General features: G+C 40.2%; 1 protein-coding gene across 1 annotated transcript in view; it reads left to right on the forward strand.

Annotated features, from left to right (window-relative positions):
- The window catches only part of PRPF6 (pre-mRNA processing factor 6), a gene marked incomplete in the record, with an annotated part of 1,570,595 nt that overhangs the window by 119,311 nt on the left and 1,430,128 nt on the right, over nucleotides 1-21,156 (forward strand). Inside the window, 1 exon segment of the mRNA XM_044089883.1 lies at nucleotides 3,303-3,397. Coding sequence (XP_043945818.1) covers nucleotides 3,303-3,397 — 95 coding nt within the window.

The following is a 21,156-nucleotide window of genomic DNA, read 5'->3' on the forward strand; positions in this document are numbered from 1 at the left end:
TCTTTCTTGGACATCTTCTATTTTTAGGAAGACCACATTCAGAAATAATTATTTACACTTTTCTAGTGCACACCCTCATTTTATGAAACATAACATGGTTAAAGGACAGTTCATTAGACTCTCTCGTATTATTTCTGATGATTCCTCTTTTTTAAATGAATGTCTCATTTTTACTAAGTTCCTTTTAAATAGAGGGTATCCTAATGATTTATTACAGCCTATTTTTCCAGAGGTACTCTCTTTAAGACACACTAAGTTCCCTCCCATCATCCTTAATGGTTTCACTCCTAAACATAAGAACACTCTTCCACATGTTAATAATGTTCCACCTACTCCCACTAATCTCTCTCCCTTATTATATTTTTTGATTCCCACCAACACTGGAACTGATAGATGTTCCTTGTTCCCCATTCCCATCTGTAGAGACTCTAATGCAATCAAAAAAGTATTTTATAATAATTGGAGCATTTTGATCTCTAGTCAGGAAATAAATATGAAATTGGGTTCCAGCCCTACTTTTGCTTATAAGAAAAATAAATCACTACAATTAATGTTTGAGAACAGAGATCGGCCTTTTTATTGTCTCCAAATATCATACAACATGTACAAGGCCTGTTTACTTGTAACAAATATATTGTTTGTAAATAGATTCTTACTGGAAACAGTTACACTTTTAAACATAATAACTATATGGTCAAATGTAATGGTCATTTTGACTGTAATTCCAATTTTGTGGTCTATGCTGCTATTTGTACCACTTGCTTCTCATTCTACATTGGTAAAACTATACGTAAACATTCCACCAGAATTAAAGAACACCTGGCAGCTATCGGAGATTGTGATCCCAACAATGCTTTAGCTAAACATAGTAACACTTGCACCTTGTTTACAGGATTTAATTTCTTTGTTTTAGACCATGTACCTTTATTTTTTGGAAACAAAAACACCTTACTGGAAGTTAAGGAGTTGCTCTGGCAGCTTCTGTTAAATGCTGAAGCCCCACCTGGTTTGAATGAACATATAAATATTAGATGTGCTTTAATATGGAACAAATAATTATTATATTTTCTGTAGTTCTGTTTTCCTTTTACTTATTCATGAACTTCTGTACATTTATTGAATATTCATGTCTTACTGTACTATAGAATTTACATATTTCTGTATGCTTGGCTTTCTGTTGGTCTTGGAATTTTGATGTCATCATCTTATTACAGTTGATGCTTATTTATTAACACATTATTTGTATTTTTAAACATTCTGAAGAATTCCAGCACATTAAACCTGGATGAAAGCGCTAATTATTCCTCAGTAACCTATCTTTCTCACAATCAGTCACCAACTGGTTTCAGAGTTACCTGTCTGACCGCCAACAATCCGTTGTATGGCAGAATGACATATCTCCCCAACTACTTGTCTCCATAGGGGTTCCCCAAGGATCCATCCTTGGACCCCTACTTTTCTCTGTTTACACCAATAATCTAGCCTCTGCCACCAAACATGGCACACTCATCCAATACGCAGATGACTCTACCATCATCTGCTCAGCCCAGTCCCTACCCAAACTGCCAAAAGTCACACAGGAAGCCTTTTCCTCTGTTGAAACGTGGTTATCTGATGCCCAATTAATACTCAACCCAAACAAAACTAAACTACTCATCTTCCAACCCACCAAACATACTCAAAACAACTCTCACTTTAACATCACTGCAAAAGACAACACCACTATATACCCAACTGAACACAACAAATTGCTAGGAGTGGAAATAGACAATAAACTAAAATTTGACATTCACATATCCATGACCATAAAAAAAGTCCACAAAAAACTAGGAGCATTATACAGAAATAAACAATTTCTCACCAAAGCAGCAAAGATTTCAAAAGCAAATTCCCACCTTATCTCCACCCTACTTTATGCCTCTCCAGTATATACCAACCTAAGGCAATGTGATCTAAACAAGCTAGAGTCCTGCTACAACAAAATCGCAAAATTCGCCACAGGGGCATCCTACCGTAGTCACCACTGTCTCTCACTTGCTGAACTGGGCTGGCTTGAACTCCCTCACCTCCTTCAGTGGTATCAACTCTCACTCACCGCAAACTAGTAAACCATCCACTAAATGTCCCATCCCTCCAGAATCTACTCCAACCCTATCGCACCACCAGACCACTAAGATCCAGCAACAAAAATCACTTGCAGATCACTAAAGCCAATAACTCTGCTGGTGAAGCACTATTCTCTTGCGCCATAGCCAAATTATGGAACTTACTCCCACCCACAATTACCTCTGTACCATCATGCACCAACTTCAAAACTTTATTAAAAGCGCACCTAAAAACATGCTGGCTCTGCCCTTGCAACTCCCACTCTAATATCATCTACCCCATCCAGCTACTACCTTTCTTTCACCTCCACTAACTACCTTGATGATAGCAAGCTCAGATGCTCATAAGCCTAGTACTTATTATACAGCAGGAACTTCTCATTGTTACATTTGTTAATTCCTGTTATGTACTTCACAGATAAAGATTCTAGTTGTCTACTGATGTACTATGTTCTTCATCTGTAAATATGTTGTAAGTAATTTCTATGTTAAATTGTTAATCACTATGTAATCCAATGTAACTACTGTCTGTCTATTTTACTGTGGAGCTTTTCTCCCCGGGCCTCTGCTGAAAGTGGACCCGCGTCCAGTCGGACACTCCCGGTCAACAAATTTAAATGAATAACTAAAATAAATAAATAAATAACTTATTGGCTCTCGGTCTTTTATTTGAATTTTTATTTCTATTTTATTTGTTTTCTTCTAGTTATTATGTTGAAGTTTTATTTTATATATATATACATATATATATATATATATATATATATATAATGTGTGTGTGTGTATGTATATATATATATATATATATATATATGTGTGTGTGTGTGTATATATGTATATATATGTGTGTGTGTGCGTGTGTGTGTATGCTTGCGTGTATGCGTTTTGTGTATACATTTGTGTGTGTGTATGCGTGTGGAGTGTATTGATTGACTGAAAATAGGAATTTGTTCGTGGTACTGAGGAACATGAGAAAACACCTTTGTGAAGGTTAACATGCCTGATGGAAACTGATATTACTGTGTTTTAAACTTGCACAGGGAATTAGTAAAAAAGGGGAGAGAAGTATAAAGCAAGTGTTGTGTAGAACTGAATGAGCAGATATGGCCAGGACTGAGTGCACAATAGTCATTTTTTTAAATTGCTGCTTCTCCTTTCATTGTTACTGTGTATTGATTCTTTTTATTTTATGTCCAGGTGTCCGATTCTGTAAGTGGCCAGACTGTAGTCGACCCGAAGGGTTACTTGACAGATTTGAACTCCATGATCCCATCTCATGGTGGAGATATCAAGTAAGAATTTTTGGTTTGGTTTTAGAAGTATTGCTGTAAGTAATTGCTTCAGGGCTGTTGTACACTGAATTTATGAATTTTGCCAAATTCTTCTCGATGGAACTCTCTCTCTTCACAGGCTGAAGTCAGTTACAGGTATGTACTTCTTGTTTTTCTTTTGGCTGCTTACATTAAGGATGGTCACAGCAGATCATCTGTTTCCATTTCTTCCTGTGCAATGCTTCTTGCTGTGTCACACCAACCACCTACATGTCCCCTGTCACCACATCCATAAACCTTATTTGAGGCCTTCCTCTTACGTGGCAGCTCCATACTAAGTGTCCTTTTCCAGTATAGCCGGCATCATTCCTTAGCACATGTCCAAACCAACGCAATTTCACCTCTCTGTCTATCTCGAAACCATCCAACCTGAGTTCACCCTCTAATATACTCATTCCACATCCTGTCCATCCTCGTCACACCCAGTGCAAGGCTTAACATCATTAACTCTCTCACCTCCTGCTCTCACGACTTTCTTTTCGTCAGTGCCACCATCTCCAACCCATGTAACATGGCTGGTCTCATTACCATCTTGTAGCCCTTCTCTTTCACTCTAACTGATAAAAATATCTGTCAGAAATCAATCCTGACAATCTTCTCCACCCTGCCTGCATGCACTTCTTCACCTGTCTTCCCTACTAAACTTTACTTTGAACTGTTAATCCCAAGTTTTTAAACTCATCCACCTTCACCAGCTCTACTCCCTGCATCCTCACCATTCCTCTGTCCTCCCTCTCTTTCACACACACATATTCTGTCTTAGTCCTGCTGACCTTCATTCCTCTTCTCTGTAGAGCACATCTCCTCCTCTCCAGGTTCTCCTCAACCTGTTCACTACTGTCACTAGAGATCATTACACTATTATCCACAAACATCATAGTCCACAAGGACTCCTGTCTGATCTCGTTTGTCAACCTCTCCATCCTATAGTAAATAAGAAAGGGCTCAGTGCTGATCCTTGATGTAATCCCACTTCCACCCCTTATGTGTAAGTTACTAGCATTTCTTGAGCTTTTCCTCAATATGTTTTTTCTTGCTGCTTGTGGGACTTGCATGCAGTGACATTACAGAAGCCTTTTATCCAGTTTATAACATTAGTAACCAGAATGTAAGCACTGGACACCAACTGTTCTCTTCACAGAGCCTTTATTGAAGCACAAAAGCGACCAACAACACATTTAGCTAAAGGTGCAGTAATGGACCCCTCTGCAGAAACAATAGGTCTTAGAGGGGGATTTTTGGGATTCTTGTGCAGCTTCGGAATACTGAAGATAGATGTGACTCTAGGTCTTTCTACATGCAAAAAGTTGTATGTTTCCCTATCTATAAGGCCTTCCAACAGCAAATCATTTAGACATACTGATATTTTCCTATAAGCAATGTTTACTTCATTGATCAAAACTCTTGTGCATTTGTTCTCATCGCTAAGTATCTCTTAACATTTTTCCTTCATAAGTTATATGGTCCATCAGTACCATCCCCCCTACCTTTGTCAGGTTTCATAACCCCCAAATTGTTCTCTCTACATGCCTGTAGGATGTCCTTTTCATCTGTAGTCATATTAGGCTTCACTTTATTATTTTTAAGTGCTTCCCTTAACTCATTTTCCACCACAAACTCAAAAGTCTTGTGCTGGGGGTGCAAAGGCGGGTTGAAACTACTTTTCTTAACCAACTTGTCACTAATGTTCCTGGTTTCCTGTCCACAAAAAATCAATTCAAAATTTTTCTTCCTAATAAAAAGTTTGAGGTCCACCAATAAATTAAAAATATTTGTTTTAATCCTAGGTATGAATGTGAAACCTTTTGAAAATAAATCAAGATGTGATTTACCAATACTCATATTTGTATAGTTGAAAATATTGAACCCATTGTAAGTGAACGTAAATCCATTACTTATAATGTTTCCCTGTTTTTCTATGTCCAATAAGTTCTCCCCTGTGGTGCATCCCCCCTGTAGTATTTTGATCCATAATTCACAGGTTCCTTCTGTCTTAGCCTTTCGGACCTCCAAAGAGGTGGAAACTCTAAAGGGTCCTGTATATTTAAATTATCAAAATCATGATTGTGTTTCATCATTTGCCTAGGCTCTGCTAATATTCCTCATTATTATACCTGCCTCCATTGAATTGTTTAGGGTTGGGGTATGATTACTGTATTCATTCGCATCTCTCTCAATCATTTTTATTTTCCTAGCCTGCACTTCTTTACATTTCATCTCAATTTTCTTCAATAAATCAAAATATTTTGCTTTTTCTGTGTCAATGGTAACCATTAAATCATGAATAATGTTATTGTTAGTACGCTCAATTAAGTTGTATACATTTTCCATTTCCGTTTAATTATTTTTTTAAATGGCTCTCATGTCCATCCCACATCTCTCAAAAGATCCTTGTGGAAGTCTTTAACATTGTTTGGGTATTTACATCAACCTTGGATTTTGGACCCAGTTCCAGATCTTTTGTCACACCCGGACCTTCACTCCCTCAAGCTCATGGCTTGACTCCGCAATTCCATTAGTTGCCATGCAATCTAATATTACTTCCCCTGTCCAAAAAATTCTTCTGGCTTCTCATGGACCATCCACCTGGAAATTTTATTCCAGTAAATGGAAAGATTTTCTATTTGGGCTTTTAAGAATAATTTGCATCCTTTTTTCAGCCCCGGTTGAAAAATTTTTAGATTTTCTGGTGAACCTCTTCAACCAGGGAGCGGCTGCTTCATCCAGCTCTAATTTTCACAATGACTGTGATGACCAGTCACTAATTTCCCATTGCTTATGCAAAGTGTTTCTTAAGGGAATCCTACATATCAAACCTCCATTAAAGGATCCTTTACCCCATGGGATCTTACATTCATTCTGGAATATTTAGTGTTACCTTCCTTTGAGCCAGCTACTACTTGTCATCAAGTTTCTTTCCTGGAAAACTCACTTTATGGTGGCCATTACTTCTGCTAGAAGGGTTTAGAAAATGCAGGCACTCTGTGTGAAACCCCTATACAGAATTTTCCATAAAGACAGTGTGTCCTTGAGGACTAACCCATAATTCCTTCCTAAGGTGGTCTCCGTGTCAAACATCAGTCAGTCCATTCATTTTCCTGTTTTATTTCCAAATTTCTCTAACAAAGGTGAATACTTTTTACATCTGTTAAATCTCAGCTGTCTGTGGATGTCTATCTTGACAGGACTAAGGTTTGTAGAACTTCAGACCAACTGTTTGTCTCCTTTTCAGGACCAGGGATAGGTAAACCTGTTACTAAGGTGACCCTATCAGAATGGTTAAGAGATTGTGTTACCTTTATTTATGAACGGAACAGTCGTAAATTACCTGCACCAGTAAGGGCTCACTCAACCAGATCTATTGCCACTTCAGCTGTTTTTCTTTCCAAGGCTTGTCTGGATGAAATATGTGCAGCCGCATTTGACCAACGCTTCATAACTTTTGTCACTCATTATAAATTGGATATGATCTCCAGGGGAAGAGCATTATTTGGCTCTATGGTTCTCAGGAATATCCCTCTATAAGGCCACCCAGGGTAAAGGTAGCTGGGGACTCTGTCCAAACTGTCAAGAATAAATGAACATTGACAACATCAGATAAAGAAGTTATGCGCTCACCATAACGTTCCATCTGTGTTGTTGATCTTTGTTCATTTTTGACATCCCATCCTCCATCCCCCCTCCTTCAAGATTTCCTGGAGGTTCATACCTTTGTCCTGGGCTGGCATTAGGGTATTTACATTGGACACAGCATCCTCCCATTTTATTATTGTATACTTCATCTTGCTGTAATTTGCAAATCTGATCTGAGGTAACCTACACAGGAGCATTGTGGGTAGAGACTTAGCTCGAGAGTTTTTGGCTGGTGGGAGCTGTATAATGGCCAAGCTAGTTCCGAGGATCAGAACCAATTCCCAACTGTCAAGAGTGAATGAAGATCGAGCAACACAGGTGGAACGTGATGGTGAGTATTTAACTTCTTTCTTACAGGTTCTGAGTTTTGAAAAGATGATCTATCTTTTCAAATGAATAATTCACCATACTGCTAAAAAGAAAATCTTAACTGCTCAGGTTTTCTTTGAGTGGATTCAGTATTTAGAACATAGATGCAGATGCAGGCATATAACACATAGAAGGTCATGCTGCCATATGCTTTTCTGTTCAAACTTTTCTAATTTCCATTTTATCCTGGTTTGCTGCTTGATGCAGATAAAGCTACAGTGTGCTAAGTGTGATTGTAGCTTCAAGTCCTGTTTTAAGAAATCAATTTTCACTGCTGAATTTACTTTATCCACCTGCCTGCCTCAGACTCCTGCCCTGCTGTCTCAGCAGGAGAACCAGATTCTGCACCCTCAGCTTCAAACACTGAACCTAGCAGCCTGGCTAATTACCTAATCTCTCCTTTACCATCACTCAGTAAACCAGTGATGGATATCATTGTAGAGGCAAGGAGGCCTAGTACTAGAAAATATTATGCTGAAAAATGGAAAAGATTCTGTGCCTGGAACCGATCGCAATGGATGAGCACAGCAGTGCCCAATTTACCTCAGATTTTACAATGCTTCACAAGGGGCCTTTTTCCTCAATAAAAAATTCACGCCTCAGCCATTTCAGCTCATTATAACACAGAACCTCACCTTTTCTCTCATGCACTGCTCAAGCAGTTCCTTAGAGGGGCCAAAAATGTAAGACCACCCAGGAGAGCTCCAACTCCAGCCTGGAACCTTAACTTTGTATTGGAGAAACTCACTCTTCTCCTTTCGAGCCAGCTGCTACTGCAGATTTAAAATTCCTTTCTTGGAAAACAGCTTTCTTTTTAGCAATCACGTCAGCAAGAAGGGTATCTGAATTACAGGCCCTTATGGCAGTGGAGCCTTTCATCATCTTTCGTGCGGACAGGGTGTCCCTCAGGACCAATCCCTCTTTCATGCCCAAGGTGGTATCCAGTGTGGCCCTTAATCAGTTCATTCATTTGCCATCCTTCTTTCCTAATCCTCAGAACAAAGGGGAATGGATACTGCACTCCTTGGATGTGCACAGACAACTTAGATTCTACTAGGACAGGACTAAACATCAAAGAAAAAAATCTGAACAACTGCTGGTGGCATTTGCTGTAGGGACAGAGGGAAAGGCTATTTCAAAGCAAACCATTTCTAAATGGATAGGCCATTGCATTAATTTCTGCTATAAGCACCATGGAAAACCTATCCTATAGGGTATCAGACCCCATTCAACCAGGGCTACATCTACCTCTACAGCCTTTCTCAGAGGTGTACCTACCCGGGGCATCCTAGAAGCTGCTACCTGGAGTTCTGTACATTCTTTCACCAAGCATTACCATTTACCAATTTTCTCTAAATCCAGAGCTGGCTTTGCCACTGCAGTCCTGCAGGGCCTTATAGCTGGCCCTAATGCTATCTGATTTCCTCCTCCCATCCTTAGCTTTGGGAATATACCCAAATATGATGACTGCAACAGTGAAACACGAAGAACATAATACAGTTGTGTACACTTGCCATAAATGTAGATGTTAGAGTGTTATTCACTGTTGCAGTCCTGGTTACCCTCCCTCCAGCCCCCTGACTTCATTTGGCTATACCTCTTCTCTCCTTTAGTATGCTTAAAAGCTTTTTGGTGTATTTGCTTTTTTGTTGGAGGTATAACCTTGTATATTTATAGATTTAATTGCTTCCCATTAGGGGGGCACCTGACATCTGGGGCAAGAAAAACTGATGAAATGGTGTCTGCTGCATGTTTTATACCCCTGACGTCATGGTAGAAGAGACATCAACCAACGCAGGAACCAAGACTTTGTTAATCAGGCCATCTGAGGGCTACTGCAAGCAGATAACCCAAATGTGATGATTGTAACAGTGAATACACTCTAACATCTACATTTATGGTAAGTGTACACAACTGTACTTTCCTCAGAGTCTTGGGCTACATGGCAGCCACTATCCCCATGATACCTTTAGCAAGATTTCATATGAGAAAGTTACAATGGTATCTTTGTTCAGTTTGGTCACAGCACTTCCATCCTCAGGAGCACTGGGTGCCCCTTCTCCATTGCCTGAAAAAAGAATTACAGTGGTTGTCATAAGTGAACCACAATCCAGGACTTCCCCTCCAACCACCTCCACCCATACAGGTCATGCACACAGATGCCTCAGAGTTGGGCTGGGGTGAAACTCTGGGCCATCGAAGGGTGCAGGACCTATGGCCAAAAACCTCACAAACTAGAGCACATCAGTGTTCCAGAGATGAGGACAGTTCTTCTGGCTCTGTGGGCGTTTCTACCTTTCCTCCAGCAAGGCCCCTTGAAGATGTATACAGACAACACCACTGTACTGTGCTATCTTAACAAGCAGGGAGGAACCAAGTCATACCTCCTGTGCAGACTAGCCCTTCTGGTATAGGAACTGGCCACCTCACAGGGAATTACTTTGCAGGCGGTATACATTCCCTCTCTCCACAACTCCCAGGCAGACTGTCTGAGCAGAACCATTGCAAACAACCACTAATGGATGCTTCACAGAGATGTCTTCTTGGATCTGGTCCACAGGTGGGATACACCTCAAACAGACCTTTTTGCCTCTTCCATCCAGCAGGCAGCTTCCTGGCTTTTGCGCCAGGATACCAGATCCGCAGGCACTGGCAACAGATGCTTTCTTGATCTCCTGGAAGGGGAAATATCTAGATGCCCCCCCCCCCCCTTCCCGCTCATTCAGAAGGTCCTGCTGAAAATCCATCAGGACACTCCAAAAATCTTGCTGGTGACTCCCTACTGGCCCAGACAGCACTGTTTCCCCCTACTCCTTCAACTGTGCAGGGGCAATCATCACAACTTACCCCCCCAGAGTGGACCTTGTCACACAACACAAGGGATCCCAGATTCACCCACAGTGGCAGCTTCTGCACCTCGCCCTGTGGTTGATAGGATTCTGATCCCCTTCAGACACCTTTACAAGGACGTGTTCAATGTCCTGCAGGAGACTAGGAAACCAATTACAAGAAAATCCTACCTTTCTAAGTGGAAAAGTTTCACTTTATGGTCTTAAGAAAGACAGCTGGACCCACTTTCTAGCGAGCCCCCTCGTGTCCTGTCTTACCTGTGTGAGCTACTGTAGACTGGTTTGGCTTAGTCTTCCATCAAAGCTCATCTGTCTGCAATTTCAGCATGCCTTCCTCTGGATCCTCCACTAGCATCCAGAATGTCTTCTAAGCTGTTCCTTAAGGGGGGCTACTTCACCTCAGACCTCCCAGGAAACAGTCTTCTCCATCTTGATATCTTAACTATGTTCTGGAAAAGCTTATGCTCCATCCCTTTGAGCTAGCAGATAAAGATTCTCGAAAATGTTGTACATGGAAAGCTGTACTGCTAGTGGCCTCGACCTCAGCCAGAAGAATATCAGAGCTACAAGCCCTTATGGCTATTCCTCCTTTTTTTGCCTTCCACCTTTTGGACTTAACCCATCCTTCATGCCCAAGGTGGTGAATGATCTGTCTCTTAACCAGGCCATACACCTACTTGCCTTTTTCCCCACCCACAAGGGGACAGTGAGAGAATACTGCACTTCCTGGATGTGCACCGACAACTCAGGTTCTACCTGCATAAAACCAAGTCCATTAGACAGGCTGACCAGCTTTCCGTTTCCTTCCACCTTAGAACCCCGGGGAAGGCAGTATCCAAACAGACCATATCTGCCTGGATTTCCAAGGCCCTCACCTTCTGCTACCAATGCCATGGTAACTCTCTATATAGTGTAATTAAAGCACACTCCACTAGAGCTATGGCCTCTTCAGGAGCCTTCTTTAATGGCCTAGATACCTCTACTATTTTAGAGGCAGCTACTTTGTCCTCTGTTCACACCTTCACCAAACACTACAAACTAGATCACATTTCTAGATCCAGGGCAGGGTTTGCCAGGGCTATCCTTCACAGATTCCCACCTCCCCAGTCACAGTGAGCTGTGGCATTCACCCATATGTAGAATACTGCAACATTGGAATAGAAGGACATAGAAAAGTTGTGTAAAATCATGCCATAACCATAGATGTCCTTCTCTTCCCATGTTGCAATATTTCTTCCCACCATCCTTCCCCCTCGTATAAGGTTGCATTTCCTTTTCTGGGTGGCAGTGGATTGGCTTTGCTGTTATTAGGACTGGCTCCGACTGGGGCTTTCAGTTCTGAGGGCTGGTGCGTGCAGACGTCACGTTTATGCCCTACGTTGCCCTTGGCCACGTCGGTCATCCAACGCACTTCAGAGGGACTGAAAACTTTTGTATACTGTCTGTAGGTAAGTGAGGCAAGAGGAGTAAACCCGTATGTAGAATACTGCGACATGGAAGAGAAGGATATTTATGGTTATGGTAAGATTTTGCACAACTTTTCTTTCCAAAGCCTGGGATTCACCATAAAAAGTATTGGTTCCTTCTTAGGATCATGTTTTTTCTTAGTTGCATGATCCAGACCATTCCCATGCTGACATATCTGCCTTCCCCATGTCTCCCTCTCTCTGATTGTTTTTTTTCCAATCTCTTCTTCCTCTGGCTTCAGTTACAGCCAGAGATTTTCTCAGGGTCCTTGGATTTATGACTTCCACCATTCCTGTGCTGACTCTGGCCAGGCTCCACATGAGAAAAGTTGAGTGGTACTTCAGTTCAGTGTGGCTTTAACACTGCCATCCCCTGGATTTCCTACTTCCCTTTCTTCCCTGTCTCCAGCTTGAATTTCAGTAATGGATTCATTAGCTTTCTTTCACTCTAGGGCTTCCTTTCCAATCTCCAGTCCCATATTAGGAGCTCTTTTCAGATGCCTCTGTGACGTCCAGTTAATATCCCACCGGACTGCCACCAATAATGTGACGTCCGGTTCATGTCCCACAGGACTGTCACCAATAATGTGTTGTCCCCCACTTAAAACCAGAATTCGTAATTAAGGAGCCTCAGTCCTCATTGGGAGGGTCACAGAAAACACCAGAGCACAGAGCCACAAGAGTAAAAGTCCACAAGTTTCCTTAAGAGCACAACTGGAACATGCTGTATTTCCTGGGACTGGACTGCCCACCCCAAAAGTATTCCCTTATTATACACTACAGAGCAGTGTGTTCCAGTTTAAGACGTCTGACTCACTCACATGCAAAGTAAATTTAAATCTCACACACACTTAACAATTATGGGAAGCCTGATACAGAATTCCAGCTGTGTCCCCTCCCCAATACAAATGGTAAAAACTGCCACCAGAGTCAGACATGCCCTTCAAAGGATGATCAATTATTAAAAAAGTAAATATCAAAATAAATGATAGCTATGACCCGAAGCAGCCAGGCATTCTTTGTGACCTGGGGAGTATCAAACGGGTATAAGCACTCTCTAAACTCTATAGAACACACTGATTGTTTAGCCACACTGTAAAATAATGAAACAAATAATAATAAGTAAAATGATTACAAGAATCTAAATCAGTAATTTTCAATGAATACCAGAATTCATTCACCAGAAATCTAAAATTAAACTTTAGGATAGAAGTCCATCATCTTAGAAAAACTTTAAATAACTAAACTTTCTTAATCTAACTAGAGAATATTGTCTTTGATCTAATCTAGAACACAACAGCAAGGCAAAGGCAGGCTTACAGTTTTTGGTGAGTCCTTTTTTGGGTATCCACTGCACAGCACTTGAACTGCAACTGTTTAACTGCCCTTCAACTGACTTCAGCAATCTCTTTTATACTCCAGGTTAACACTCTCAACTGTCTTATTTTACCAACAGTCAGCTGTTTGAAAAATTTCTTTTTCATGTCCGTCATGTGTTCAAAGAGTCACATAGCAACCAGGAACATTCTAATGACATCACCTACTGATCATTTTATTTTTCACAGACAGTTTGCCTTTAGAATCTCCCTCACAAACGTGCAGTTAAAAATGTATCAAAACACTGACAGATTCTTTAAAATTTTTGTATAAACAGGGAAGACTCAACATTTTAAAAACTTGTTTACATTTTCACAATTAGTAATGCTGGGCATACAATACAAATTAATTTTTGAATATACACAAATCTCCTGCCAGACATGCTAACACAGATGACAGTGTTTTCATTTTCTTCACATAGTCTGACAGGGGTTGGGGGGCTTCCTTCGGTTCTGTCAATGCCCAGGGTTTTGGCCTCTTCATCAGAGATCAGACCACATCATCATCATCAAGGAATTGAGAGCTCTCCTTCTAGCTATTCAGGTCCTTCATAATCTCCTCCTCCTTCTCAGGCCCCCTCAAAGTTTTCACAGACAATATCACAGTGATGTGGTATGTCAACAAGCAAGGGAAGGCTCACTGTTCTGGTCTGGGATCTAGCTGTCCAGTATCAAGTGACTCTTCAGGCTGTCTACATTCCTTCAGAGCTAAATATTGTGGCAGATTCTGTGAGAAGGTCCAACACACAGGCTCACAAATGGATGCTTCATAGAGATGCATTTCTGGACATTGTTCATCAGTGGGGTATTCCTCAGGTAGATCTTCTTGCCTCCCCTCCGAACAGACAACTTCCTCTCTTCTGTTCCAGAATTCAAAGTCCTCTGGCTTGGAAGGTAGATGCTTTTCCTCTTCTTTGGAAGAGGATGTTTCTTTATGCTGTCCCTCCCTTTCCTCTGCTTCTGAATGTCTTGAACAAAATAGGGCAAGACTCCCACAAAATCTCACTTGTCCAGTCTTCAGTTGAAGGTGTGGGTGATAAGGTTTTGATCTCTTTTAAACACCTGTCTTTTGAGGATGTGCTTTGGGTCCTACATGTCAGGAACCCACTACCATAAAATCGTATTTGTCCTAATGGAAGAAGTTTTCTGTCTGGTTATTCCTTTTCAGTGGAGATTTCTGTCATTCCCTCTCATTTGTATGATCTGTTCTGTGCCAGGTTGGTATATTCTTCAGTTAAAGCTCACTTATTAGCAATCCCTGCTTGTCTGCCCTTAACTCCTCCTCTGACCTCTAGGTTTTGAGGTCAAATAATTTCTTAAAGGCATTCTTCATGTCATGTTTCCCAGGAAGCATACCCCATCTTCCTGGGACTTCAGTTTTTTTCTTGGAAATTTTACTTGGGCTCCTTTTGAGCCTATTGCTTCAGGTTCCTTGCAACATTTTACTTGGAAGACTGTTCTTTGACCCTTACTTCAGCTAAGAGAGCCTCAGAGCTGTGGGCTCTCATGGCTGTTTTTCCCTTTTATTTTTTCACAGGGACAGTGTGTATTTTCCTGCAAATCCTCCTTTTTATGTCCAAGATGGTCTCTTAATTAGTCTGTTAATTTGCCTTTCTTTTTTACTTCTCCACAGTCTACTAGTGAAAAGGTTCTTCATACCTTGGATTTGCATAGACAGCTCAGATATTGTTTGGGTAAGACTTAAGCTTTTTGTTTCTTTTCATCCAAAGCATTTCTAAGGCCATTTCTTTTTGTTATTCTTTTCATGGTAAATGTCTTTCCTCATCTATAAAGGCTCATTCTACCAGAACTTTTGCTTCTTCTGGTGACTTTTTCAAAGGACTGCACATCAATTCTGTCCTTGAGGCTACAACTTGGACTTGCTGTCCATACCTTCACTAAGCTTTACAGGTTGGATGTTGTTTCCAGACCAAGAGCTGATTTTGCCAGGGCCATCTTGCATTAGTTTACAGAGGGCTCTTCAGTGCCTTCCTCCTCGCAGGTTTCCTGCTAAGCTTTTGTGATCTCCCTTGCATAATGAATACTGCAACAGTGATATGGAAGGACATAGTACAGTTGTGCAAAATCTTATAACAGTAGATTTCCTTCTCTTCATTGTTGCAGTATTTGTTCCCTCTCTCCTACCCCCACTGCTCTGCCCTTTTTTTCTTGCCTTCCTGGCTAGGGATTCTTTTCTTTCCTCCTCCAGGATACAGGTTTTCCTTCTGGTCCCTAGGGACATTCTGTTCTTCCTGCAGCTTTTCAGTTCCGAGGTGTCTGCGTCTGTATGTCACATTTATTCCCTATGCCTTACACTGAGAACATACCTGTGATATATGATGCCTTGCAGATGGCAGGAAAACACACTACTCGAAACTCTTATGTTGCTAAGTGGAAAATATTTTGTCGGTGGTGTAACAATGTACAGGACACTCTTAGTGGACATTCCTACAATTTTTTTCGTGTTTGTGCACGTTGCTCAATTTTGGTTTGGCCTACTCTTCTCTTAAAGCTAATTTGTCAGCCATTTCTGCCTTTCTGCCTCTGGATCCACCACTTTCTTCTTGGCTTTAGGTCAGACAGTTTCTAGAAAGGGGTCTTTCATATTATTCCTCCCAGGAAAACCCATTCCTTCTTCTTGGGACCTGAGCTATGTTGCTAAAGTAAAATTAGCCACCTTTTAAACCAGCAGCTGCTTTCACTTTGAAGTTGTGCACATGTACAACTGTCTTGTTGATGGCCTTAATTTCTGCGAAGAGTATCTGGGAACTTCAGGCTCATATGGCCATTCCTCCTTTTCTAGTTTTCATCCTTCATTTATGCCTAAGGTTGTCTGTGATGTGTCTTTGAATCAGACTATCCATCTTCCCTCATTCTTTCCTTCTTCACAAAATACAGGTGAGGGGATTCTCCATTCTTTGGATTTGCATGTGCAGCTCAAAATCTGAGTAACTTTGTTTCTTTTCAGGACAGAAATTACATTTAGCATTCTCCAAGCAAACAATTTCTTGGATTTCTAAAATCATTTCTTTTTGTTACTCTTTCCATGAAAAACAGCATCCTGTTTCTGTTAAGGAGAGTTGCCTCTTTTGCAGCTTTTTAAGACTCTCGATGCTAGATCCATTCTGGAAGCTGCTTCTTTTACTAAGCACTACAAGTTAGATTGTTTTCAAGGGCCAGAAGAAGTTTTGCTAGATTCATCCACCATGTTTTTTTGGAGAGTTCCTCAGTTCCTCCTCCTGATTCTTTACAGTAGGTTTAATACTCTTCCTATACTAATGAATACTGCAGCAGTGAGTAAAGAAGGCCATAGTACAGTTGTGTAAGACCTTATAGCAGTAGATGTCCTACTTATCACTGTTTGTTCTGTTCCTCCCTCCTTCTCACTGTTGGGTTTTCTCTTTTTTTCACTCTGTATGAGGGGACTTCTTTTCTTTCGTGTTTATATACATGTGCCACGTTTCTGATATTCCTCATCTGCTGCTTTTGTTCTTCTGGGGCAGTTCAGTTATGAGGCTTTTGCACTTGTGCATCACTTATGTGCCATATGCTTTGGTTGCAGAACATATGTCTGACATATGGCACTCGGAAGGCCCCAGGCTTTGGTATACTGGCTGGATGTATGACTACCCTTAGCAGGATATCCTTATAGTAAGGAATGCTGTAACAGTGATGAAGTAGGACATTTACCATTTATAGTAAAGTTCTTACACAACTGCACTTTTTAGTCTGTTTGTCAAAATAGTCTTAGAAGTAGTAGGCCAAGCATGCATACAATTGCCACCAAAAATGTTTCCATCATCCCATGTGCGCTTAGTGGAGAATGCCTTTGGTATAAAAGTTGCAGTTCTGATGTTCTTCCTCATAATTTTTGCTTGCCTGTTGAAAAGAGGGGGAAGAGACCCATTCCAACATGCTTATGCATCGAAGGGTAAAAAGAAGAGGCGGAAGAGGACATCATCATTTGCTGAAGTGAGGATCTGCATCTTTGACAGGGTACTCATTAGTCTACTATGGCCGTGTATAGATTCATAAGCATTTGCAAGACAGAATCGGTTCTTAGATAATAATCACTTTGACTTTGACTTTACTCATCCTCATAGGGCATCTTCTGCCTCCAGAAGGGTGAACCACATCAGGCCTATGATGAATTTATTAGTGCCCATCCAGTCTTCAACTCTTGTCGAAGAGGAGTAAGGGTATCACGCTGTTTTATATGTAATATAAGACTATTGCAAGATAGGGATACATTAAGTAATGAAATCTGTCCTATGAGGATGTCTTATTTATTTGTTGATGGAGAGTCCGGTCTTTAGTTTGAGTGTTTATGGAGTCATTTCTTATATTGAGTTGCTGGAGATAAGGAGGATAGAGTCCTTGACAGCAGGGAATGCTGGCATAAATCACTACACAGTAGCCATAGGAGGTGGATTATAGGGAGAGAGCTTCAGGCCTGTCTTGGTAGCTGAGGGTCTTGTAGTCAAGTAATTTTGTATTTAGGATTCTCTGGGGTCTTTGTAACCGCATGATATATTTGTATAGATGCGTACTAGAAAGGTTATTTTCTTTAACTGGTCTGATCAGGGCAGTGTATAGTCAAATGATAACCATTTCTATTTCAAGTGTTTTAAAGATGAACGTGTTTAATAAGTGAACTTAGTAGCAATGTGTATTGGTTTTATAAGAATATTTTGTTTTTTGAGGTAAATTAATTAAGGGTACTTGTTTGTCTTTTCGGCTTTTCCAAGTTAGGGGTCGCCACAGCGGAACTCCGGTCCGCTAATGATTATTTTTATTGTGCCGAGTTGCCAGCCCAACCTTCAGCAAAGGCACGCCGATTCACGCATGTCTTTCGGACACCACGTGACTGTGGAGAGGACATGCAGACTCCACACGGAAGGTGCTCCAGACTAGAATCGAACAGGAGAACCTCTTGCTGTGAAGCAACAATGCTACCGCTGTACCCACCGCGGCTTTCAGATTAATTAAGGGTACTAATTTTTATTATTTTTTGACTAATTAGATGATTGTATTCCTGTTTTTATATAAAATGGGGCACATTATTTTTGCAATTTGTCTAATGAAGGCTGGGTTTCTGGATGAAAGCACTTAGCGATAAACTTGTGGTCATATTTTGAGCTGTCAGTTTATTGTTTTATTGTCAAATGACAACTTATTTTGACCTGTAATGAAATACCTTTAGTTGTTAATCAGGTAGGTGTATAGATTTCCTGACCATTTGTTATGTAGTGGTCAAAGCATAGGGAGCTGTCTGCAAAGGTGCCTAGCTCTCTAATAACTGTATCAGTCTGGAGTAGGGTGCTGTCTGTCCTGCAAGCTGCTGCTGAGATTTGTTTACTAAAAGTGACAGTGCAGCACTCCCCTTGCATTTAATTTAAGCCTGTTTCTGGTACAGCATTGATTTGTATAATTTAGCTCTTGCTGTAAGTAACACAGTCTTGGATCTCGTGCATATGACAAAACTTAGCCACCACCAAATGTGGTTAGCCATATGTTAATAGTTTTGAGAACCGAGATGTAGATGTCAAACAGAAGAGGTCCCAGTACTGAGCCTGTGGAATACCAGTAGTCCCCATTTTTTTTTTCAGTTTTTGAGCTTGTACTTTTTACTGTAACTGTATAGGTTTTATCTGTGGATCAGTTTGCTATCCATTTTGCAGCATAAGGTTCTATGTGTTGGCTTCTGAGCTTATTTACGTTTTCAGCAAGGGTAATGGTGTCAAAGGCCTTAGCCCAGATACCGGTGGTACTGCATGGTCACTATTTACAGCTGTAGTGATGATCGCAAAGAAGCTTACGGGATTAAGTAAACATGGTCTGTCTCTGATAAAATCATATTTTTACAAGTCTAGAGCAATAAGACTTTTTTATATTTTTTGCATATGAAATTAGATACAGTATGTTCCTTGGCTTTACAAATTAGGTTTATTAGGCTGGTCAATAGTTCCCAGGATCTGAGGTAGGAGGGGGAGTGGCTGATCTCCCTTTTATGGTGTGGCATAAAGATGACCATTGTCCATTCCTCAGGAGCATACCCTGTGGCTGTGCTTAAGTTGGACAATTTAAGTTCTGAGAGCATGTTTGGCAACCAGGGATTTTGTCAGTGCCTATAGAAAGTATTTTTTTTACCTTTAGTGAGTGCATTAGGACACATCCCATAATAATCTTGGGATGGGGACTCTGGGAAATAATTTGTGGAACTTCATTGTCTCTCTCAGATATAAAGTTGGTTTTAAGTTTATCTGCAGACATGTTAGCAGTACTGTTAAAGTCCGAGTGAGTAATACCATTATGAATTGAATCAAAGCATTGCTGAGTCTTCTTCACCAATCCCCTTTTTCACATTTTTACATGTGTTTTTTAATTGTCTGATGCAGTTAAAAGGAATTATGGTTATTCTCTGCTTCATATGCTAATTTTAGTTACTTTTCAACTTTGCTCTGCCTTATGATAACTTTGAAATGTTTGCTCATCTTTTCAATAGAGTTTTTAATGTAAATAGGTTTTGATTTATTATGTCTTGATTAGCTGTGCTATACTCTTTATGAAATAGAGTTGAACTGTATTGCAGTTTCGAGTGGTTTGATATCAGGAGAGGGGTTTGGGTTGAAATTTTGGACGACATATAAAACTTTTTAATGGCTTTCCCAAATTTTTTAGGGTTGTGTATAGTATTATTCTGAAAATTGTTAAAGTATAGTTTTTATCTTCATTTATTTGTTTTTAAGTATGATTGAGAAGCATTCTAAAGTTTTCAAGATGTTGAGGTGTCTTGTTGTATTTTTGACATTCTTTCCATGCTTTTTCTCTGTCTTCGATTAGCATTCTACTCTTTTTAGATAGCCAAATTGCATTGTTTGTTTTAGCTTCTTCCTTCTGGGAAGTACAAGGCTATTTAGGATATGTAGAAAAGTTGTATTGAACTCATTTACAATATTGTGTAAGGGGAGGATTTTTAGGAAGTTCCAGTTAATAGATGATACTGTAGTAATGAACATTTCTTGGAAAGGTTGCATGTTGTTTTATAAATATGCAGTTTAACTTGATATACGAGATGTCTTGTAGTATAGATTGGGAGATGATCACTGAGAGCGCCTGACGTCGTACCTGTGGTGGTGTATTTACTAGAGTCTGATACAAGGATCCAGTCTAATAGGGAATTTGATGACTTGCTATAATGTGTGGGGCTATTGATTAGTTTGAAAACCATATAAGTTCATGCTAGATATAGGGGGGGGGGGGTTAGAGTTTGTCCAACCAATTGACATTCACATCACCTAGTAGTATTTTTTCTTGTGAAAATATTATGGATATCCAGCATGGGATATTTTCCAGTATAGCTGTATTGTCGCCATGAAGGGTGTAAATGTAAGTAATACATATATGTTTATAATTGTTTATTTTGAGGAAAGCTGAACTGAAATTTGGTATTGTTGGTTTGCTTTAAGGGGAAATGTGATAGGTGTTAGGAAATATTAAAGCAATTCCACCACCTTTTTTCATTATACAGTGATTACAGATGATATTATAGCCAGGAGGTATAACTTCAGAATGGTTTATGCTGGGTTTAAGCCAAGTTTGTTACAGTGAGAATGTTAGGTTTAAGTTGGGTAATCCAGGCATGTAGTTATGCAGTTTTATTTCTTATGTTTCTAACATTTATTGTACCAAAAATGAGATCACCAGGGTTGGGGATTGGCTTTTGTTTGGTTAGAGAAGAGTGTGGGAGAGAATTATCTTCGTGGTCACTGTGACAGGTGGGGCCAGGATTAGGATGGATATCTCCTTCTAGAAGGATTTTAGTATATTCAGGAGTGGCACATGTTTTTTGGAGAGGATTCTTGGACTTAAATTTTTGATTTGGTTTAAGCTGAAGTGCATTTAATCGGTTTATATTTGGAATGAAGATGAGGGGCAATATTAAATAGGTTTGGTGCAATGTGTGGACAGTGGAAAGAAGTATGGATATGTGGTGGGAACAGAGTTGGAGAAATGTTGAGATATTA

This window comes from Protopterus annectens, chromosome 12.part0 (assembly GCF_019279795.1).
Source record: "Protopterus annectens isolate FY-2018-M chromosome 12.part0, PAN1.0, whole genome shotgun sequence".
In the NCBI taxonomy this organism is placed as follows: domain Eukaryota; kingdom Metazoa; phylum Chordata; order Ceratodontiformes; family Protopteridae; genus Protopterus; species Protopterus annectens.